The sequence below is a fragment of the Trematomus bernacchii genome, unplaced genomic scaffold (assembly GCF_902827165.1).
Source record: "Trematomus bernacchii unplaced genomic scaffold, fTreBer1.1, whole genome shotgun sequence".
NCBI classification, from domain to species: domain Eukaryota; kingdom Metazoa; phylum Chordata; class Actinopteri; order Perciformes; family Nototheniidae; genus Trematomus; species Trematomus bernacchii.
This window is the reverse complement of record NW_022987942.1, coordinates 727,310-751,955: the sequence shown is the minus strand read 5'-3', so window position 1 is coordinate 751,955 and position 24,646 is coordinate 727,310. Positions and strand designations below refer to the sequence as shown.

Sequence of the window (24,646 nt, the reverse complement as noted above, 5' to 3'; positions counted from 1 at the left end):
TGTCATTATTGAAACTACAGCGCTGTCGGCCACCGTATATTTGAGCTCTTTTAAACATTTTAAAACAACTCTTGAGCAACGGTTTTATAATGTCATTTAAATTAACTATTACCCAACTATAATTGAACACCATACAATTCTGTAATCAGTTAAACATTCACATAGTTATCTTCAATGTCCTGCCGTCACAATGGTGTACACTTGTGTACACAATATAAATGAAAAAAAACATACTATTAAATTATGCAGAAAGATTAGAATACACAATAATAAAATAACCATAACCCTAACCTACACCTGAATATACATGAAAAAGTGTTCAAAGTAGTAGCAGTTTTTGAATTAAAATGTAAATGCAGTGAGTTAGAAAGTGAGTACAGGTTTCAGGGTTATTGCAAGTTAAAAGAGAAACTATAACCCGAGGATTAACATTTTTTACTACTCTATACTTATACTCTAATACATTTTGGAGGTACATTTTGTACTTTTTTTACAGATTTATTTACTAGCTACTTTTTAAATTCAAATTTTGACCTGAAATACTATTAAAATACGCGCTACAACGGTCCAAAACACTTCCATTAGGAGAAACGCGCTGTAGTTTCAATAATGACAATTATTAAAACACAAATGTGCCAAAACACATGCAAATGAAGAAACATCAACGTCATGAAAACATGCGTTGGTGAAGATGTTTCTTCTTGTGTTTTGGCACATTTGTGTTTTTATTTTATTTTTTGCTTTTTATTTCCATCGTGCATTTCTCCTAATGGAAGTGTTTTGGTTGATATTTTTTCACGTTATGGCCACCGTACCGATAAAAATATAATTGCATTTGCCGATTAATAATTGACCGTCAATATCACTGCTTTTCATGGCCAGGCCAGCACATTATATGGTACAGTAACTCCGCTGCCAACACTGAGTCAAAGGTCAAATTATAAAGCCTCATCATTTTATACTACTCTATACTTCAGGGATGCAAACTTGTCACCTTTCGGCGAAATTCGCCGTTTTGATTCCAAAATAGGTCGTTTGTGTGATTCATGTAGATCTGCAATAAAAATATGTTTGGGGTATGGGGGGGGTCTGGGACCCGGAGTAATCTGCGGCCGCGAGCTGTTATGTGCCATCATGACACGCATGGTGTTCTTTTTTTATATATTATAATGAAGCGCGAGCACAAGTCTTCCTGCCTGTCAGCTCTGCTCATGGATGTATAATAAGGCTCTGCTGCTCCGGGATGAGGGTCTAGCTTCAGCAGCTACATTACCTACGGTGCGTTCGTTAATATTAACTGTGCGGTCCAGAGTCACTGTGGCACAGACTGGACCGCTGATTAGAACGGGGTGTTCGGAGCAGCAGAGCGTGATGTGCACTGAAAAGTGTTTCTGTCGCAATATTATTTAATGAATCGTTGAGCTAGCTAACTAGCATACATTGTCACTATCTGCTAACGTTAGCTTTAGCCTTCGTTTTCAAATAGTTTCTTTCATAGCCTATAAACGGAGGTGGTATAAGTATCTTGTACTTGAGTAAAAGTAGAAGTACTCAGATCTTGTTCTTGAGTAAAAGTTGAAGTACTCAGGTCTTGTACTTGAGTACAAGTAGAAGTACTCAGATCTTGTTCTTGAGTAAAAGTAGAAGTACTCAGATCTTGTACTTGAGTAAAAGTAGAAGTACCAGAGTGTAGGAATACTCTGTTACAGTAAAAGTCCTGCATTCAAAATGTTCCTCAAGTAAAAGTAGAAAAGTATTATCATCAAAATATAGTTAAAGTAGCAACAGCAAAAGTAGTCATTGTGCAGATTGGTCCATTTCAGAATAATATATATGATATGTTTTATAATGATTGATCATGAAAGTGTTCTCAAAGCTGGTAAAGGTGCAGCTAGTTTGAATGACTTTGTATACTGCAGGGTAGCTTGTGAATTTACTCCAGGTGGAACTAAAGTCTGATTTAACACTTGATTATATTTCACATCATTCATCCACATCTGTGAAGTAACTAAAGGTATTCAATACATGTAGTAGAGTAAAAGTACACCATTTACCTCTGAACTGTAGAGGAGAAGAAGAACAAAGTAGCAAAACAAGTATCTAAAAATTGTACCCAAGTATAGTACTTGAGTTTATGAACTTAGTTACTTTACACCACTGGCTATAAAGATAGAAAGACAGCCTTGCACAGAGGCATGAAAATACATTTTCAAAATGCTCAACAGTCCTGCCAAAATTATAAACTGACTGCTACACAATTAAAATAAATGCTTAAATATATTTCTATTAGATGTGACTCTTTGGCGTTTCTGTTATTATTAACTGCTGCTTTAGTTGTTCTGACTGCTAAAATCCTCTGTTATTCCTCATTTTAAAGCCGATATTCCGTGGGGTCGGGGGGCTCGGATCCTTGTCACCTTTTTCATACCTGATGAGTTTGCATCCCTGATACTTATACTCTAATACATTTTGGAGGTACATTTTGTACTTTTTTTACAGATTTATTTACTAGCTACTTTTTAAATTCAAATGTTGACCTGAAATACTATTACAGTAAAATACGATTATTTAGAGACTAAATCATCCAACATTATTATTAAGTAACTACAACCATTAGTAAGTTCAAAGAAAACTAAGTTGCAGCAATTCTGCTAAGAGGTTATTCGTTCATAAATATTTCACATTTCTAGCTTCTTAAATGTGAGCATTTGCTTTTGCATTAAAATATTTTTCAATATTTAGCTAGAACTACAAGAAGCTGAAGTCAAAGGCTCATGCGAGGAGAAGTTATGCAATAAAACAAAAGCTAAGAAATGCCCGCATTAAGACCCTCCTCCTGCTGAGAGGAACCACATTACAATCACAGAGAGGTTATAAAGCGTCGGCAGCGCGCACGGTCACAGCAGCCTGCTCTCCAGCGCGCACTCATCCACCTGTTGTTGTTGTTCCATTGACTCCGGACCACCGAACCTACTTACAGGACGCAAACATGGGACAAGACGCGAGACCCAACTGGGATAACCCCTTACAGTTTATTTTGGCATGTGTATCCTATGCAGTCGGACTTGGGAACGTGTGGAGGTTTCCATACCTCTGTCAAATGCACGGTGGAGGTAAGTCATTCATTCACTACTGTGGACCGCTTTACAAGTTATTATACCACTAGGTTATCACTAGTTCATTTTTAACCAGGACTCTGCCTTCTACCCTTCAAACTTTTAAGTCCAGCCTGAAGACCCACCTCTTTTCCCTCGCTTTTGAGTCAGTTTGAGCTATGTTTAATCGATTGTTATGCTTTTATTGTCTGTCCATAGCCTTTATGTGCCTTTTATCTATTCTTATGTGTGCCTTTTATCTATTATTGTAATATTATATTTTATTATAATGTTATGTTTGCTGTGAAGCACTTCGGTAAACCCTCTGTTTTTAATATGTGCTATATAAATAAAGTGGATTGGATTGGATTCTAATAGCGATCTAAGAGGCTTGAGCAGTGACCTATAGACATAGTGACATTTTTAGCAAGGTTTATTTATTGAGACTGGGTCTGAATAACATAATACTAGTTTAACAGGGTTGTGCCAGTGTACATGCTGTATGCTTTACCCTCTTACATTTTGTGTAAAATCCGCAGAGGTGGGAGAAGTACCAGAGTGTAATACTGTGCTACGTACAATTGAAGTATTAGCAGGGCCGGTGTAGGTACCATATGTGTTCGGCCTACCAGATGTGTTCGGGGTCCGTTACGCTTACCAATGACGTCACGCATTGGCTGTACGGTAACCCAAGAGGACATTTTACACGGTCAAATTCCGAATGTATTGAAACTCCAGACTCAACGTAAGAGCTTGAGCCTCTTCGGGGGGTGCTAACATTTAAACATACACTTCATTCTTTACTTTGTCCGTTATTATATGTAGAAGATATTACTTTTTTCTCCGTCATGTTGTTTCCATAGGAACAACTTCAAAATAAAAGCATCTAAATAGATTTGTGTTCTACACACCAAAATACGTTATTTGAACACCCCTCTCGATCGATTTACAAGAAAAATTAGTATGGCCCGCCCTAATACACCAACGCAGTTTTTAAAGATATACATTTTTCAACACAGAATCATTTGCCAAATTACACCATATCCAATCATTTTACGAGTCAGAAAATGCTATCTGTTCATTGCAGTTATTGTTTATTGAATTAGATTACCATGAGCTCAACATAATTATGTAGAGTACAAGTCCACAGCCAAGAAAATGTTATTTGCATATCATTTTATTTATGAATATGGAATTATGGAATTCTAACACTGGAATTTGTTATTATTTACTATAACTTTATTATATTATTCGGGTACAGCCCTACTGTACCAAAATATCCGAATATTCGTTCGTTGGAGTACTATTCGGGTTTCAATTTCGTTATTCAGATATTCGTTTTTGGTTTTTTTCCCCGTTTTTTTTTCAAATTGAATTTATTGAAATCTCCAATATCAACGTAAGAGCTTGTGCCTCTTCGGGGGGTGCTAACACTTAACCATAAACGTTATCGTTTACTTTCTCCGTCTTTATATGTAGATATTACTTTTCTCCGTTAATCTCTGTCACGTTGTTTCCAAAACAACAACAACTTCCTGTCAACTGCGCTAACTCTCCTTCAAAATAAAAGCATGTCCATAAATAGGACATGCCAAATTACACTTAACACATAGCCTATACAACTGCAATGAATGTAACAAACACAATGCGATATCCTTTTCAATTTCAAAGAACACAAATTGGGTTACATTAACAAATAACTATAAAACAACAATACTGTAGAATAACAAAATGAATGCCGTGAATACACTGAAATACACGTGTTGAAGCGGTTCGCTGCTGATTACTACGATTCCGTACAGCCAATCACAATGGGTGACGTCATTGGTAAGCGACGGACCCCGAACACATATGGTAGGGCGAACACATATGGTACTGACACCGGCCCTAGACATTTGGGGGCCCTAAGCAAGCTTTGGCTTGGGGGCCACTCTAGCGCGTTCTCACTTCACACAACCAACTTTTGTCTTATGATGTTAGCATAAGCACACATATTGTATAAATAAGCATGTAAACACCGTGGACCTAACATCCTCTAGGGGGGTCCTCACCTCCTCTAGGGGGGTCCGGGGGCATGCTCCCCCGGGAAGATTTTTTTTTAAATATTGAAGTTAAAAGCATCAATCTGGTGCACTTTGAGAGCAAAATGAAGAGATCTATGGATACATCTCTCAACACCCATATGAAACAGAACTGTAAACAGATTTTTCTTTATGGATATTTTACAAATCACTCCCCTTTTAAACTGTATTCTTGTTTTGTCATATAGTATTTCATAACTGTTTTTCATTTATTCTCTCTGGCTGTCCATCTCATAATGTTCACATAAAAACTAGCTGTAAGGAATATCATTCAGAAGAATTATAATTTAATGCAAAAATCTGTCACAAAAAGAGGTTGCACATTTACATTCAGGTGTTGTTATGGCAACGTCAGTGGCCAAACAGCCACATTTACTGCTGCAAATACGTTCAATCATGCTGTCGACACGTAAAGCAGTGGCAACTATGCCACCATTTCAGCTGACTTTTTCTCAGAAATACTGTCACATAACATCCATATATTTCAGTGCTAGGTTGATGCTTAGCTAAGCTAACTATGAAACACTTTAACTGACAGGACTCCGGATCAACTGTGTACTGTAAGGTAGCTTCTAGCTTCATGTCAAAAAGTAAGTCAACATTTCCCAGAGAGCTTTCTTTGAAATCACCAGGTAACGCTAAAAAACATTACATTTAGATTGTATGACAAAGTGTTTATTTAATATATCTGGCTAGCTATAGCTACTTGCTAACGGTTTAGCTTACCCCCGCGATTCAAAGTAACGTCAACGTAGATGTAATTTCTCCTGGCTCAAGTGCTGGCTCTGGGGTTGTTGTGTGAACCACCACTTGAGAATTGTCATCGTTTTTAAGAACAAATGTTCTTATGTCCATCTTCAAAAACTCTGAGTCTGAGACTGACAGTTTATTTTAAACATTGTCACAGCTCACAGGATAGGTACCTGTCAGCCAATAAGACAGATGTTTATTTCCATTCAACTCTCTGGTTGGTCTGGTGCCTTGCCTCTGTTGCATTCACTGAACACGGGAAATTACAATCCTGCCGTCCTCTCTAGTGTCATGATGAGGTTCAGGTAAAGCACGGTTAATGTATTATATGATTGACTCAATAATATAATACATGACTTTGAGAGTAGGCAATCTAGGCATATTAACAAAATTAATTAAACATACTTATCACGGCGACGGTGTACTGAGATAAAAAACGGTGTACTGAGATAAAAAAAAAAAAATTCAATTTTTGCTAGGGGGCCCTTAGTGGCTGCGGGGCCCTAAGTGGCCGCTTATGTCGCTTAATGGGTCGGGCCGGCTCTGAGTATTAGCATCAACATACTGTAATCAAGTACTGTAATATTCCTTTATGTCCAAAAGTAAAAGTAGTCATTGTGCAGATTGATCCATCTCAGAATAATATATATGATATGTTTTATAATGATTGATCATTAAAGTGTTCTCAAAGCTGGTAAAGGTGCAGCTAGTTTGAATGACTTTGTATACTGCAGGGTAGCTTGTGAATTTACTCCAGGTGGAACTAAAGTCTGATTTAAGACTTGATTATATTTCACATCATTCATTCACATCTGTAAAGTAACTAAAGGTATTAAATAAATGTGATGGAGTAAAAGTACACAATTTACCTATACAGTAAAAAGTAACATAACAAGAGAAATACTCAAGTAAAGTACAAGTATCTCCAAATTGTATAAATCTACTCAGTTACTTTACCCCACTGAAGAAGTGGAAGAAATGTCTCAGATCATTGACCTTGTTACTAATAAAACCTATTCATGGTGTTACTTAAATAAAAGTACTTACGTTTAGCGTAAACTGAACGTACTGAAAGGTGAAGCTAACTAATGAATTATCTCTACTTCCAGATCCATATTAGCACATTAATATTCATTAGTTTATTTAAATGCAGTATTGATAACATGAAGCTGCTTAGTAACTAAAGCTGTCACATAAATGTAGTGGAGTAAGAAGTACAGTATTTGCTTCAAAATTGTAGTCAAGTAAAAAAACGAATCAAATCAAAATACTGAAGTACAACTACTTCAAACAGTACTTGAGTAAATGTACTTAAAGGTAGGGTAGGTAAGTTTGAGAAACCGGCTCGATATCGCTAGAATTTGAAAATACACAACCGGAGAAAATCTGCCACTTCCTTATAGAGACCCTCCTCCAACACACACGCACGCGCACATGACCAATGAGGGCACGAGATAAGTTTGTGCACAGATGGAAGGCTGACAGGCAGGTAGGCCATCCAGTTATTTTAGCCGGGCCGGATTTTTTGTCAAAGCACTTAAGATATTCATTGCTATCGGGATTGTTAAGAGCATTCCATGGAATATAACAAAAAGTGTATCTCGAGCCGGTTTCTCAAACTTACCTACCCTACCTTTAAAGGAAACATATTAAGCAATGGTTTATTGCCTGCAGTCTGAGTCATGCAAGCTGTTTCTGAAACATCAAAAGGAATGGGCGGAAAGCCTTATTGTTATATAGTGAGTTTACCTGAAGTTTAAGCTAGCCATAAACCTATTGCAGGTCATAAACTAGGGTCGAACCGGAATTAGTAAACATTAATACATTATGCCGCTTATCTACAGACTTTACACTCTAACTGCTGCCAGAGCACCACAGGGAAGTGATAGAAGACTACAACAGTCAAATATCATTCACGACAACGCAAACATTAGTACAGATTAGAATGAGCTAAAAGATACTCAGTGGTGGAATGTAATTACATACATTTACTCAAGTTTTAGCAACCTTTTGAGGTTTCTTAGTTCTTTCTTATTTTATGCTATTTATACTATCTTTTCACTTACTATATCTACTTCCTATATTTTGGAAGCCAGTTTGTACTTTTTACTACATTACTTTTATCTAACAGCAAATTATTTACAGATTCAGATTATAAACCAATTAAAAATATAAATCAACCTTAAAGGTAGGGTAGGTAAGTTTGAGAAACCGGCTCGAGATACACTTTTTGTTATATTCCATGGAATGCTCTTAACATCCCGATAGCAATGAATATCTTAAGTGCTTTGACAAAAAATCCATAAAAAAATGTCATCTGTGGAAGCCGTAGTACTGTAAAAAGCACGACCAATCATTTTAGCCGGCCCGGCTAAAATAACTGGATGGCCTACCTGCCTGTCAGCCTTCCATCTGTGCACAAACTTATCTCGTGCCCTCATTGGTCATGTGCGCGTTCGTGTGTGTTGGAGGAGGGGCTCTGTAAGGAAGTGGCAGATTTTCTCCGGTTGTGTATTTTCAAATTCTAGCGATCTCGAGCCAGTTTCTCAAACTTACCTACCCTACCTTTAATATAGAACTTGATTCAAATCAGCGTCACATTTAACAGCTGTTATGAACACATTCATCCATCAATAAACTGAATCCAGTCATTTCATTAAACTAAAGATGTACTTTTATGGTAATAAAAATACTTTTATTTGAGTAAGATTTAAATGCAGGACTTTTACTTCTAAGTATTTATTTGTTTCAATTTAGTATTTCTACTTCTTCTATTAAAATATAAAAGAGTACTTCTTCCAACACTGAATACACTCCCTTCAATGAATTGGTTTCTTCTTGGTGTACTCCACCATGTGTATAAAGATGTCTCTGATAATGACAGTTGCCTGTGTACAGTTTGTCCTACAGTATGTGGAACAGGAATGATAAAACAGAGTATGTGTAAAACCAGGGAATTTCAGATATTCTTGTCAAACACAACATCCACAGCAGATATAATGTGTTCAGATGGGACAGTTGTGATGTCTTTATTAGTCCTTTGCATGGATCACTGAGCACACATCTACTGTAATTACTGTCCTTAACGTGCAGGTTAACAGCAGGAAACATGAGACATGTGACCATATTTCCTGCTTAGTTCATTAACCCAACAAAATGAAGGCGACAACATTTTGTAAATTCAAGCAAAGCACACCTACACCTAACCCATGGAAGTTAAAGCATGAAACAACCATAATTGTAATAATTAAAGTGGCCTTATTATGTTCTTTTTCAGGTTCATATTAGTATGTAGTGTCTCTACTGTGACATGTTTACACGCTTTAATGTTCAAAAACCTCTTTATTGTTCTCATATTGCCTGTGCTGCAGCACCTCTTTTCACCCTCTGTCTGAAACCAGAGCCCAGACTGCTCTGATTGGTTAGCTGGAAGGCTCTGTTGTGATTGGTCAACCACTTAGAGATGTCCCGGCCCTTAGCCTATAACGTACAACGTGTTGGAGCGCTAACCAATAGAAGCACGAGTGTTACACATTGATATCATTATGTAACGGAAGTAAACAAAGGAGTCCAATGGAGGCTTTTCATTTGAGATTTATTTACATGCACAAAAAACGATATAACACCCTACAGGAAATGGAAAATCCCAAATAGTATAATAGGGCTTCTTCAACAGATGCTATGCCTTTTTACTATTCCATAAATATGTAATAGTTTCCTAAGTAAAGAATGTCCTCTATTCATTGTACATTTTTCCTAACTGGAGACCTGACCCGCTGCATACTCACTAAACAACTTTAAAAGCATTTATCTGGAGAATTTGGAGATGATTAATTGGAAGGGTGGGATAACCAATTCAACACTTTTCCACATAGTTCAACTAAAATACATATTTATTTTTAGAAACGTATTTGTTTGTTTTTCAAGGCAAACCCTATAATAAGTGTACCAACTGGAAACAGGTACAGGAAAGTTGAACTCAATATGTCAGGTTATTATTTGTGTTTGTGGCACAAAGCAGAGAAAACTGTCAACTACTCGGTATTAAAGTCAGCATTCACACATGTTAAGACAGAACCAGACGCTAGGATACAAAGTGTCAGCTATTCATCAAAAGAGACTTATGTTCACATGCATTCACATTCCATTCAATATCATGCCCTACGAAAATAAGACATGCTGGGACTGGACATCGGACAACCCACTGGTTGGTCACTGGTCACATTTCCATATTTCCTGTTTAAAATAGTATCGCAGAAATACTTCGTACTGTATGTTCAGTGTATTGTGTTTCTTGTTTTGTTGGTCTTGTCTTTTACTTCTACTAAATTTCCACCTTCAGGGGGGTTCTTGATTCCTTATTTCATCATGCTGATTCTGGAGGGTATTCCATTGTTCTACATGGAGCTTGCCATTGGTCAGAAGATGAGTCTGGGTAGCATCGGGGCATGGACTGCCATCAGCCCTTACTTAGGAGGAGTGGGTGAGTGCTAACCGACTGTACTGTACTGAATCTTCACTGTATCCAGGTTAAGTAGTGATGGGGAAGCACCAGAAAGGAAAACAGCCAGTTGGAATGTAAAAGGCTAAAAGTATGAGATTATTCAAATGCTGCCACTTCATATTGTATTGTCAGTGAAATTACAATGCTTCTGGGGTTTTTGTAGTTGTAATGCTGCGTTCACACCGGACGCGATGCGATGTTTGGGGGCGGCGCGATTACATGTAAAGTCAATGCAGAGACACGGACAGACGCGAATTCGCTCCAACGGCGCGCATGAAGTGGTGGACGCGGCGCGAATCACGCGATTGAGGCGATTGAACGGTGCCGCGTTAAACGCGAGAGTTCAATTTTTTCAACTCAAGCGTCAAATTCACATGACGCTTTCTCGCGGAAGCCAATCAGCGGTGAGGATCTCAGCCGCCGTCACTGACGTTCAACCACACAACATCAGCCGTTAGCTGTTAGCAGTTAGCACACAGAGCACACAGCTCCTCATATCTGTTCAGAAACTGGACAAAAGTTAAACAAGTACAAACCACAGACTGTCTGTGCCATGGCGAATACAGTCGCTGCTTTATTTATGTCTGTAGGCCGTTGTTATGAGTGTGGAATGAGCATATACAACGTTAGCTTAGCCTGGTCGACCCGATCTTCATTCAGAAAACAAGCATTTTAAAAGGTGTTTCGCCTGCCGTCTTGTCTGCAGACTTGTCAAGCATTAATTCATGGTTGTTACTAACCGGTATCAGTATGTTGTTACTTCGGCATCATTTAGAAACGTGTATTACAATTTAATCACGGTAAAATATGTTCATTTGTTGTAGTTGTAGCTCCCGAGCCAGCGCGTCTTGTTTGAATGATGCGAGTAAACACAGCTGGCAGCCGCGGTGAAACTCCAGCGTTTAGAGCGATGCGATAGGAGCGATTAGAGCGAAGCGAATATTCGCATCGCGTCCGGTGTGAACGCAGCATAAGGGCTCCGATGTATTCCAATATGGTTTCAACCCTGTTGGACAAACCAAAACTCCGGAAGCTCTTGACTCTTTTGGGCTTAGCTCATGGGACTTGGTTTCTACGTCTTAGAATTTCGACTCCATTGAGTTTTTATTTGTATAAATCTTTGCCTTTATTGGATAAAGCAGTCCAAAAAAAGGGGATGGGGAGGGGGGGGGGGGGAGAGATTGGTAACATTTAATGAATGACATCCAGCAAAGGGCACTGTGGCAAAGTTCCTAAAGGAGTGAACTGACACAGAAGTACTTAAGTGGCAGCTATGATAAGAACTGTTTGCATCTTTAGATGATAAGGAAAGGAGCTACAATGCTCTCCTTGTTATCTCCTTTAGCATAATGTTACAGCGGACCATCCTTTACACAAGGAAAGGAGATAATGCTGTCCCACAGTTCCTTGTTGTCGCAACATTCAAAGTGACGTTATCATTGGGCAGTCTACAGAAACAACTGATTATGACCAACCAATCTATCATGAAGTTACGGTGCTTAATAAACATTCTGCAAGTGCTTATGATTTTAACTTTCAACACTATGATACATTAAGAGGAGAATGTTGTGCTAATTACTTATTGGCATTCATGTGGATTAATTAGATTAATTCATATATATATTGACATATATCATTAAAACTCATAAGGAATATCCGCTAATGCATCATGGTTACGTTGCCAAGTGTAAGTGCAATCGGATTTTTAAACACCATAGATTTGTTTGATGAATTCTCAGGTAAAGATGTAGAACCTGAATTTACTTACAATTCGACCACAACCTCAGCCTTAGTATTTGGAATTCCCACCTTACCAGATGAGCTACAATGGTGCCATCTTAGACTCCTTGTTGACTCACATGGATACACTGACATAGAATTAGGGTTTATAGGGTTATAACATATGTAAATAGAAACAAAATGTTCTTTTTAATTGTTTTTTGTTATTCTCTTGGTTTAGGTCTTGCCAGTGTGGTCACATCCCTGTATCTGTGTCTCTATTACAACGTCATCAATGCATGGAGTTTCTGGTACCTCTTTCATTCATTTCAAGTGAGGTGCTAAATGACTAACTAATGTCATTTTTCAGTAGATGATACTATTAAGAAACATAATGTTTGATCTCCTTTGGACAGTAAAGTATCACACTGACATTGTTCCATGTTTACACTTATTTCAGTCTGTCCTTCCTTGGTCAGTTTGCCCCATGAATTCTAACCGGACAGGACCAATAGAGGAGTGTGAAATTGCTACACCCACCCAGTATTTCTTCTACAGGGAAACACTGAACATCTCTCCTTCTATTGAAGAGCACGGAGGCGTTAGTACAGGCCAGGCAATGTGCCTTGTGCTGGCCTGGATTCTAACCTACCTGTTCATTGTGCGAGGAGTAAAGTCAACTGGAAAGGTGAGAGAGATCTAAGTTGCTCAAACATAAACAGTGATAGGCATTCTTCATTGTCCATGGTCGGTTCTAGCCTGCCAAGTGAAACTGACAACTAAAAATATAAATAAAAACAAGTACTGTATTGCATTTTAAAAACGATTTTTATGTATACATTTCTTTGAAGACAGTGCATGTATTCATTGTATAACATTATTTGTTTCAATAATCAAGTCGCAGCCAAAGCATTATCCTGATGATATAAGTGGAAGTCAACATTAGAGACATAATAATTATAATGCCTTTTTTATAATTTAGTAAATTTAAGAAAAGCCATGTATCAACATGATTTACCGTTAAAATAAACTGTACATTTATTAGATGAACGCAGTCAACGGTTAGTTTAGCATCAAATCCCTATGATGACTTAAAGTATAATGCCAAGTGATGCTCAACCTTCTCAGAACTATTACAATAACTATATCTGCAACCAAATCACTTGAAAGAAGAACATAGTTCATGCAATCATTCGCAATCACAAGAACAAAGAATTGTCTTGTTACATGGAGACCAAACTGGAAATGGCATTTAAAAGTGGTGAAGCATGCAAAGATGTATCTGTTGACCAGACTAGAGTGATGATGATGATGATGATGATGGGTGATGGACTTTTCCCACATTCCAGCCCAATCAACCTCAGTCACTCCCCTAATGAATTCTGCAGCTAACTTTGCTCTCTGGCTCTTCTGTAGGTGGTGTACTTCACCTCCATATTTCCATACATGGTCCTCTTCATCTACCTGATACGGGGCATCACTCTTCACGGGGCCATCAATGGTGTCAAATACATGTTCACACCAAATGTAAGGTTCTGTTAGAAAGTTGTAACAGTCTGTTTCTCTCTCGACCTGCTGCCCCTCAATACTTTTTCACTCAAACCGCCTCCACCTAACCCCACGGACCTGCCACTCCAACCTCAACAGCTCCCCTGAGCTCCCAGCTGCATCTCATCCCCAAGCAGGCCGTTATTTAAGCCTCTCGTGCTCAGCCAGTCATTGCCAGATTATTTTCCACCAAGGCAAGACTCCCGAGCATTTTGTTTTCCGGATTAAATTCCTGTTGCCGACTATGCCTGCCTCTGACCTGCCTGTTTCCGGAAGGAATCAGATGAAATAGCCTTCAGTCCCCCACCTTGGGAACTCTCTCGGAGTCCTTGGTTACTGTCTGCCTGAAGCTGCTTGGTGTTTTCCATCTGACAACGTTTACCTACCTCCTGGTTTCCTGATCCGCTGCCTGGCCTAAAACTACCTTCTGCCTGTCCTCTACTGTTTTGTCTGCCTGGACTTTGTACTCGCCTGAGTTGATTAAGTGGCTGTAAAGCTGGCTATGGAGTAGCTTGGCCACTGGCTTGAGGAAACCAAGCTTCCCTTTTTTGTCTGGACTGATCCCCAAGTTCATCCAACTCGCCAAAAGACTGAACTCTCGGCAAGCCGAAGCCAACAGGATCGAGCGTACCATGGAATTCTGCAGCGGAGGTTTGGGTGAGCCACTCTGGAGGAGAACATGCCGGAGCTTGTCAATGCCTGTCCTAGTGCCACTAGCACAAACCAACCTACCAGTCTCCTGATGGCCTTCTGCCTGTGCCTATTGTCCCTGGTCCCACATCTTTCCAACTTCTTACGGGCCTGCCATCGTCCAATGGATACACCACAATCCTGACGGTGGAAGATTGGTTCACCAAGGTGGTCCACTTGATACCCCTGCACAACTCCTATCAACCAGAGAGAGCAAGACTGGCCCTGCATCACTTCTAATGACTTGTGGTCTCCCCAAATATGTTCACGTCAGTATTTTGGAGGAAGTACTTTGTACTCTTATCACCAGTTTTGCTTATGGGTTTCATCCCAATTGCCAACCCGAAGGGAAGAATTGGGAGATGGACGATGAACAGAGAGCTCTAAGATGCATGGTCTCCAAACACCATCGTCCCGGTCCAAGCAACTCATGTGGGTCAAACCAAACCACAACCTGTGTGTTACATTTGGGTCCAAAATCAACCTGTTACAAAATGTTGCAATAGGAATACAAACATATGTGGGTGCGTTGCTTTACAGCAGGGGTTTCATCGTGGGTCACATTAGCCTTATGGTAGCCCTCAAAGGGCCCATGGTACATTGAAGACTTTATAAATATTTCTACTCTCTATAATATTACAAAATTGCCTCTGCATTCAATTATTTCTAAAGTCATAATTTGAACTACTTCTAAATAAGGAATCGAGGGGAAAATAATTGCTAGCAGATATCCAAGTGTACAACAATTGTACAAATTCTTTTAAAATATAGTTATATTTTGCATCGATAGGATTGACACAAAGAAATCGGATGGCACACACACTCACATTTATCTGTGTAATTATAACATACTGTAAGTCCAATGAATTTCTGAGACTAACAAACCCTCATCATATTTGATCAATCAAAGATAAACCTTTTTAAGTGAATAATTTGCTAAAGCAATTGTTTTACCATTATACAAACATGTTCAAGCTCAATTTAAGTGCTGTATTTATCATCTGTATTTGACGATAATAATTTAGTCGTCTGAAACCTGTAGCCAAGACTTTGTTTTTATTTAAAACAACGTATTACTATGAGCATGTCATTCATTATATGAAGTTGTCATCCTGCCTTTACAAGCTTACAAGAATATATTAATCGTCTGAATTAGGCAGAAGGAGTTGCACATTGTAGGCCAAGATTTTTTTATTGAAAGCCAAAAACTAAAATAACCAGCACAAGTTTTTGGCATAATTCCATGTTAATCGCTGAATGCACCAGAGCAACATCCGACTGGTTTTGTCGAAGATTCTGGCTGCCTTTTGTTGCTTTCATGAAGGCTAAGGTTAGCAGTGCGGATGTGCCGTCATAGATTTGTTGCTGCCTTATGGCAGCGGCACACAGCCTGGACTGCGCTGCTAGAAAACACCTCAACCATTATTGTGCCTATATTTGTCTAATGATTCAATTCTTACAATTTAATGTGTAACTTTGTGTGCTCATGTGTGCTTTTTGCATTTTGTTGTGTTCACGTCTGTGTGTGTGCGTTTGTATGTCTCTAAACCTGTGCCCACATGCATTTGTCTTGTTTCAGCTGGAACAGCTTCTCAACCCGACTACATGGATCAATGCGGCCACTCAGATCTTTTTCTCACTCGGTCTGGGTTTTGGGACGCTCATAGCTTTTGCCAGCTACAACCATTACAACAACAATTTTGAGCGCCAAGCCATCATTGTTTCCCTGATCAACTGTGGAACCTCCATCTTTGCCAGCATCGTCACCTTTGCCATCTATGGGTTCAAGGCCACCGTCAACTACGAGAACTGCCTGGAGAGGTGTGTGGGTGTTTTGTGTTAATGAATTCATGATAGTGCAACCTTATCCTATATGCTCTTCTTCCGAAGACTGAATTATTATCTAAATGATCACAGTTTTTATAAGGTGTAGTCCTTAAAACAGATAAAGTAATTATTTTAAGTGACTATCCAAGTTGACGTTTATAGCCCTAGTGCTGTAAAACCCACTCAATGTTTAACCTGTTAAGCCCCAAGCCTGTTTTCCAGCTCTCAGGCTCGAAAATGACATTCCCAGAACAAATGACCATAACTTCACTTCTAAAAGGGGTAAATTAATAATCTTTATTACATGGCTTAGTTGAATACTCGATTCTGATTGGTCAATTCAGAACACGTGACACGTTGTTAATCCAGAACAGACAGACCGCTGTCAAGGACTTATTGACCGTTGTTAAGGACGCTCACATCTGCACAAAGAAGTCCGTTCGATTTAACTGTGTATACAGTTTTGGCCGAAAAGCAAACTGCATGCAGTTTGCTTTTCTAACTGACAAGACAAGAGCGACAAGACAAGAGCGACAAGCAAACAGCGGAGAAGTAACGGGCAGAAACCCTCCTTTTTACGCAGCGTCCAGACATAGACATCAAACGGCGACACATATTCAGTTGCCAGTTCCTTTGGCATTAGGGCAGGGATATCTAGATACTTTCCAAGGTTTGACATCATGAATTGTGCTACTTTTAAAGCAAGCAACGATGTTTTCAAATCTATAATCAAAAAGCTCCGCCTTCCTGCCGTTGCTACGTTTTTCAAACGGTAACAACGGACTATTTTCCTTAGCGGATGCATGTCAATTTAAATCAATACATACAACTATTTTTTAAATCAATAAAATCGTTTTCTAAATCCATAAAAGCATTTCAATTAATATTGGGAGTCATATCATTACTTTGTTGAGAATGTGGCCATGTAATAAGCGGGATAATGTGCAGCGACTTGGTCATTATGGGTAAAAGAACACCTTCATGCAGATCTAGATCCCTCCGCTTCGCGTCGGGCTCCTGATCAGCCTGTCGGTGTTCTTTTCCCCATAATGACCGCGTCGCTGCACATTATCCCTTACTTATTCTCAAAGCAATGATAAACCTGTGAGTTGGATGTAGAAAAGTCAGAATCAATATAGATTTTTTTTTATTTTAAAGTAAATTCAGATTGAACATAGTAAAAGAATGTAAATTATTGTGTCCGTCCAAAAAAAACAAACATTACTGGGAGTCCCAGCAGCTTCTACTGAAGCCTTCCCCAACTCCGGGGACTTCCGGCCGGGGACTTCGGGTGGCGGTATACGCCGTGAAGTTGTTTGCGGCCTGCCAGTAAACCCAAAGCAGAAGAAGAAGAAGTGACGTCAGCGGCTTCATTTTTCCTAATCCTTCCCCAGGAACTTATTCCGGTGTGAACGTGATCTGTACTTAGTTCATGAGAACTAAAGAGTTCTCATGAACTAAGTTCTGATGAACCTTTGTGGGAAAAGTACTGCGGTGTGAATGCGCCTAATGACACATTAATGGTTTATTACATTTTAAGAAGCCCTGAGACACAGTTTCGTGAAAAAAACGGGGGGGAAAGCCCGGGGCTTAACAGGTTAAACCACACCCTCGACCTTGTTCTGGGATAAGATATTATGATATCATAAGTCTTTTTTTTTCTGCCACTTTGGATTAAGTCCCATATAGTGGTGCAGGAATGAATCCTAAATTAGTTCGCATTTAAGAGTTTGCTTTGTCTTAAAGCTAATGTTTTTTTGATTTTGTTTGTGATTAGAAGCCTGAAATAAGGTCTGTTGTTAACACAAGTTGAAGATACTTTTACGTTTTGTTTACGACAAAATACATCAGTAAATAACTCACTGGTAGACGTCTGAAGCTTATATATGTTATTAAAAAGGCGGTTGCTAATAAGTGGTTAAAAAGCTGACCATAAACCACCTTAATCCACCTCTTTTTCTCCTCTTGCAGGACACGCTTACTGCTGCTGAATACTTTTGAACTGGCAGAGGACAGCATGAGCTTTGACCAGGTCTTTGACTGGATTGAGAAGCTGAACGCAACATATCCAATGCAGTTTGCTGAAATCGCCAACCAACTGGAACCCTGTAACCTGGAGAGTGAACTAGACACTGTATGTTCCTCATCATTTCAATATGTATAATTATTTACATGATGACAATACGATTGGTTCACATGATCTAGTACCCGTATTATAAACTCATATTTCAGTGATTTAAAGATTCCAGGGGCAAAAACACAAAAGGATTGTGTTGCCCTTGTGGTCGCTAAATCTGCAAAACTGAGAAACAAAGCTAGTTTAATTCTAGCTAGCTGCGCTGCCACACATAATGTGTCAGTGCTTAATAATTTCACAAATGGATTATTGAATAACTGATTATTTTACAACAAGTAAATTGCAACCAGGTTTGCTGTTTTTTTTTTAACTGCTTATATCATTTTTATGGTCAACATATTTTGTCACTCTGACTTTGATATGAAGCAGACAGTGGTTGCAAGTGTAAGAAGTGCTATGAGCGATCCAATGTCTTTGTATTGGCGAGTAAAAAAAAATAAAGGTCTTCCGTGGTAAGGAACAAATCTTAACAATATATTTTATGGAAAAGGCATTTCATCCATCCACTAGCGATAATATTTTGTAGCAATCTGAAATAAGAAACTAAGAGCCATGTAGTACTGTACTTTGCAGTTGAGACATTGCAACAAAATAAGGTAAATACAGTAGCACCTTTTACCAGACCGGTATGTTATACAGCCAAAAATGTGTTTCGACTGATGACTGCTTACTCTCCCTCAAGACCTGTTCTTCCATCCTAGTAATAAACACTCGTTCTCCCACTTCCCTTTGTTCCAGGCAGTGGAGGGGACAGGGCTGGCCTTCATTGTGTACAGTGAGGCCATTAAGAACATGCCGTTACCCCAGCTGTGGTCAGTGCTGTACTTCTTCATGCTGCTGCTTTTGGGGATGGGCAGCATGTTGGGCAACGTCACCGCCATCATCACCCCGCTGCGAGACTTCAAGGCCCTGTCTCACCTGAGCGACGAGCTGCTCAACGGTAAGATCCAGGCCAATGGGACAGGTGGAAGACTTTCATAAAGCTGTTTCATTATCGGTGCTTTTCAGTGCTCAGATCTTGTTACTTTAATTTAATTTAATTCTAGTAATAATGTTAGGTGCAAAACCGCTGAGAGATGAACAGTGTAAGCTAATAGATATTAATGGCTGTGATTGCCCAGAGTGCAAGCGCAATTCCCATTCCCTATATACATATATATATATATATATATATATACAGTATATATATATTATATCATATGTAGATGAATCTGTATGTGGCCTGAGAGGTAACACCCAGGGCAAAACACCCGCTCATTAAACTTATTGAGTGCAGTGATAACAACAATCTCATCTTAAGTGTTGATATGCTTGTCTGAGTTGCCTTACTCATGTAGGTATTTCAACTCTCCTTTTTCAGGCCATTTCGGGCACACTATTAAAACAAATGATGACAGATCCTGAACAATGTGAAACAATTACAGAGGAATATACCTAGCTCTCATCTCAGCTCTCCTGTTACATCAATTCCTATAGTGTCCAAGACATGTCTTCTGCATTATGGTATGTGTTGCTATGCAGCAAATGTTACATTTGAAATGATTAAGCATCAGCGCTGTGTTTTTCTTCAGGTTTGGTGTGTGTGTTTTGTATGCTGCTCGGCCTGGGCTTCACCACCACGTCAGGGAATTACTGGTTCACCATGTTTAACGACTATGGAGCCAATTTCTCCCTGCTCTTCATCGTCCTCATCGAGGTCATAGCTGTCAGTTACATATATGGCATTAAAAGGTTTGTGTATTTGTGTGTGGTAGTGCTTTCAATTGTGTATGCCTTCAAGTCAGCTTTTGTTAAGGCTCAACTTGATTTTAAAACGTTATCTTCTCATTTAAGGTTTGAGAAAGACATAGAAGACATGATAGGTCATCGTCCCAACTGGTACTGGAAGATCATGTGGGCAGGAGTCAGTCCCGTTGTTCTTATCACTCTCTTCGTCGTCTACATTGTCAACTACATCAGAGGAGGGACGCCCACCTACCAAGCATGGAACAAAGAGCTGGTGAGGCACATGCATCCTTTCTCATCATTTATCAAAGGTTGCTTGTTCGGTAGGGACTTCTTGGTTAGAAAAAGAAAGAAAGGTATCCACTAGTGGTGTAACGATTTGGAATCTGGTCATTAGAATCAGAAGCGGGCTAGATGATTCTCGCTGATTCAGCATTTATTCTCTCTGTCTGCACCCTGCATAATACGAAGGAAAAAACATCAAACACAGCGAAACAAACTTGTACAGCTGTTACCTACTTTGTATTAATTTATTTGTGTATTTTTGTGTCAAACTGTTTGTTCCCAGGTCAAATATATAGACACGTGATCAAATCCCATCCAAGCCAACTTTGACAATATATAAAAATCTTTAATCTCCATGTATAAGAATTTGTATTTTCTTAATACACATATGACCTGAAATTAAACATATTTTTCAAATCTTACTTTCGATTTCTAATAGAAACACAGCAATTATATTTGAATTAAAACATTTCCATTTTTAAGTAATGAGGTGTTTTGAGGGCGACTGTGGCTGCGAAGGAGTGCGATCGTCTTTCAACCAGAAGGTTGTGGGCTCGATCCCAGCCTGTGCAGGCAACATGTCCGATGTGGTGTGTGTGAATGTTAGTTCCTGGAGCAAGGTACACTGCTCTGTATGAATGGGTGTGAATGGGTGAATGACATGTAGTATGTGAAGCTACAAAGCAACGCTTTTAGGGGTCGAAATTACTTGACAAGGCTCTAATAAGTGCAGACCATTTAAATCCAGTATTCTTTTTTCAAACATTTCATTTTTCAAAAATGACTGCATTTTTGAAAAGTATGGGGATTCCTCCAAAATTAAGCAATTTTCCAGAGAGAATAAGGTGATTTCAATTTTTTTGTCAATTGTAGTCATTTTGAAATTGTTCGGAAATGTGTCCCCAAAAGGAATTCTGTCAGTTTCGAAAAAATTAACTTCATTTTTTAAACATGAAAGGGACTCAAAAAAAAGTTTGTAATTTTTCATAGAATCGTTTTTCAGAAATAAGGTTGTCTCATCAAACTGCCTCAGCTTGATAATGATTGTTTGATGTTCTGCTAAAATTCCTGAGTAATGCTTAACATCTGAAGACAAGTGTTAAACGTTACTGTTATTTTTCAGGGTAAATCGGTGGTGACGGACTATCCTGTCTTTGGTCAAGTGTTCATCGGCCTGCTAATGGTGTCGTCCGTCAGCTGTGTTCCCCTCACAGCTCTGTATGTGTTCTGCAGGAAGAGGAAACGTGCAAACCATCCCAAGAGGCGTGCCGTCAGCACAGCATCTACTTAACCTCCAGCACCACCTTCCTTCCTTTCCTAGACACTAAATCTCTGTCCTTCAGCTGAACGCAGCAATGATGCCTAATTTGATGGTGTTGGGTATTTTAAGGTGGATTGTTTTACTTAAAGTCAGACTTGTGAGCCTGATTCCAATCCATGCTCTTCCATACTGTGTAGTGCAATTATGCAACATGGTACAAGTGTAGATAACGTTTTCTTATGCTAAACATTTAGAGCATGTATAAATGTATAAAGTCATGTAGCTTCTTCAATGGGTTATGATATGTAGTGTTTTAGATAGTCAGTCGTTTTTTCATCAGTGTTGGTTCATAGTCATAGTTCATGTTGGTTCATAGTCAGCCTCAATACTAATTCCTCTTATTGATGGAGTAAGCTAGTTTAGGGTCAAATCAGGTTTATTTGAAGAGATGCAAAATCACAAATAAAATGTTAGTTCAGCAATAGGATTACAGAAGATGCAGCATTACGAGTAGACCTTGTTTTGGCAATTTCCTCTGTTTCAGGATAAGTGACAGTATTTTGAATCAGGAGGAAAAGGAGCCATCTACATGACCTAAACAAAACTTTTTATTCCAAAAGACTCAAGATTGAATAGGTCCTATTATGCTTTTAGGGGGTTTCCCTTTCATGTGGTGTGTTATTTAGGTTTTATGCATGTAAATGTTCTGCAGAGGCTGTCACAGTAGAGGCACTTAATACAAATATGAACCTGAAAATGAGCATAATATGTCCTCTTTAAACAACTTAATGTAGTTTTGGAAACTGCACAAACATCACACAACTAGTTTTAAGAAAATAATATGTTAGACTGAATTATAAAGTGTAAAACTTTACAGCAGTTATGTCATAATAGTGTGTATTGTCTCCTTTAAGCAGATGATGTTATATATGTGTTCCTTGGTAAGAAGGTTGTACAAATGACATTATGTTTCCTTTATATTACGTTTTTTATTAGATCTACTTTTATATCTGCTTTGAAAAGGCTGGCATCTGCTATGTACCTTATCTATAAGAGATGTGTTTAAACAGAGAGCACATGAAGTCAATTGTCAATATATAATTTTAATATTGTCTTCAAGCCTTCAAATGTTTGAAATGTGTACATACTGTAGATAGTTGTGTCATCTAATGGGCGAATGATAAGAATATTCCATTATGTGATTTTGTTCTGTGCCAATAGCTTAATGAGATGTAAGTAACTACCACAGAGAATGAACTGCCATTAAAAATTAGATGTGTGTCAAGAACATCTCAAGTAGTATATGATCATTTTGCTATTGTCTTATTGTCTTAATTTTTTATTAAATAAAAATGTTGATTCGATTTCTAGACGAGAAGTGTATATTGTACTTTTAGAATCCACGTCCAGTCGATATGTAGGATCTATACTGTACATGTAGTTTGATAGATATTACAAAGATGATTTGAGGTCTCGCCAGGAGAACGTGTATATGCGGTAGCTTCCATGTAAAGTTACGGGTTGAAAACAGTATTTCCGGTCTCTACGTTTTCATAATAAAACCAATGATCAAATGATTTAACAGTGATATCTGCAGTACTCATCCACTAAAAAACATCAGTTTATCCTTGTTAATTATACGACATTAATTGGTTTAAATTGTGTACAATGCTTTTGTGTTTTTCCCATAGGTTTTTCTCTTTCGATTCTGAGAGACACATTTCTTTTTTCAGAGGTTTTGATAGGCTAAAATCACGCCGCAATGTACGTCGGGATATGGTGTTTATGCGATATGAAATCGGAAAACATTTTTAAAAAAGTGTTCTTGCTTTTCTCTTTGGAAGTTATCAAATAACTGCATTGTAATACACGGTTCGGCTGCATTAAATATTTAGACCCTCCAGAAAAACGCGATTATGCGATCGCATAATTTACCGCATAATCAGCAAAATAGCGCATATTTTTAAAAGGCCGCATATTTCTTAAAAGGTCGCATAATCCCCGCATTTTTCCACACAAAATTGAGGAAAAAAAAAGTTAACGTGAAGTAGTGATGTCATCAGCTCGCGCAGGTAAACAACATCGTAGAGTGAATGTGTGGAACTCACACGAGAGAGAAAAGCAACAAGATCAGCGCCATATAGATTATTATATAGCCTACTATTATACTATTATTATTATATACTATTATAATTATACTATTATACGGCTCTGACCAAGATGAACAAATCGAATCCATCCCATTTGCCTACGAACATTTCTGCTAAAGACCGGGCAAAGCAGTATGCAGATGTCTTGCACGAAAGTGGGGGGAAACTATTCTGCACCCCGTGCAACTGTGTGTTGGAACATACAAGATTGAAGCTGGTCAGATAACGAACGGGTAAATGAAAACAGAATGAGGCGGAGGTGTGTGTGTGTGTGTGTGTGTGTGTGTGTGTGTGTGTGTGTGTGCTGGATGCAATCCTACCTGGAGGGGAGAGAACAGATGGTGGAGGTAAACGGTACTCTGTCCCCCCCCCTCCCAGTGAGCTGTGGTGTTCCACAAGGAAGCATATTAGGTCCGTTACTGTTCCTAATTTATGCAAATGACATGTCATCAGCATGTGACTGCAACTTGTTCCTGTTCGCGGACGACTCAGCCCTGCTGGTCTCTGACAGGAGCAGATTGCAGGTTGAAAAAACCCTCAGCTCCGAGCTCGGCAGAATCTGCACCTGGCTCGCCGATAATAAATTATCATTACACCTGGGTAAAACAGAGTCCATTCTCTTCGGTTCGAAACATAATCTCAGCAAATCCGACGACTTCTCAGTTGCAGTGGGTGACATTATTGTCACAAGTAAGAAGGAAATTACATACCTAGGATCTATTCTTGAGGCAAACCTCTCCTGTGACAAAATGGCATCCAATGTAATAAAAAAAGTCAATCAAAGAACTAGATTCCTATACCGGATCTCCTCTCTGGTAAACAAAAACACCCTGAAAACTCTGGCAGGAGCACTCATTCAAGGGTACTATGACTA

At 38.8% G+C, this 24,646-nt stretch overlaps 1 protein-coding gene across 1 annotated transcript; it reads left to right on the top strand.

The window, feature by feature from the left end:
• Positions 1-2,783: 2,783 nt before the first annotated feature.
• On the top strand, positions 2,784-22,986 carry LOC117470792 (sodium- and chloride-dependent transporter XTRP3-like). The gene is made up of 11 exons (XM_034115669.1): positions 2,784-3,113; positions 10,269-10,409; positions 12,391-12,482; positions 12,610-12,837; positions 13,566-13,676; positions 15,967-16,208; positions 18,186-18,348; positions 19,090-19,291; positions 19,923-20,082; positions 20,185-20,350; positions 21,485-22,986. Exons 1-11 carry the CDS (start codon positions 2,990-2,992, stop codon positions 21,650-21,652), a joined length of 1,797 nt encoding a protein of 598 aa, XP_033971560.1. The 5' UTR covers positions 2,784-2,989; the 3' UTR covers positions 21,653-22,986.
• Positions 22,987-24,646: the final 1,660 nt, after the last annotated feature.

What these genes read in the sequence shown, in the direction of transcription:
- LOC117470792 (XM_034115669.1), top strand. Translation starts at nt 2,990, where the DNA reads ATGGGACAAGACGCGAGACCCAACTGGGATAACCCCTTACAGTTTATT. An exon ending in CCCTTACTTAGGAGGAGTGG is followed by an intron (nt 10,410 to 12,390) that starts GTGAGTGCTAAC and finishes CTCTTGGTTTAG; the next exon opens with GTCTTGCCAGTGTGGTCACA. An exon ending in TACGAGAACTGCCTGGAGAG is followed by an intron (nt 16,209 to 18,185) that starts GTGTGTGGGTGT and finishes CTCCTCTTGCAG; the next exon opens with GACACGCTTACTGCTGCTGA.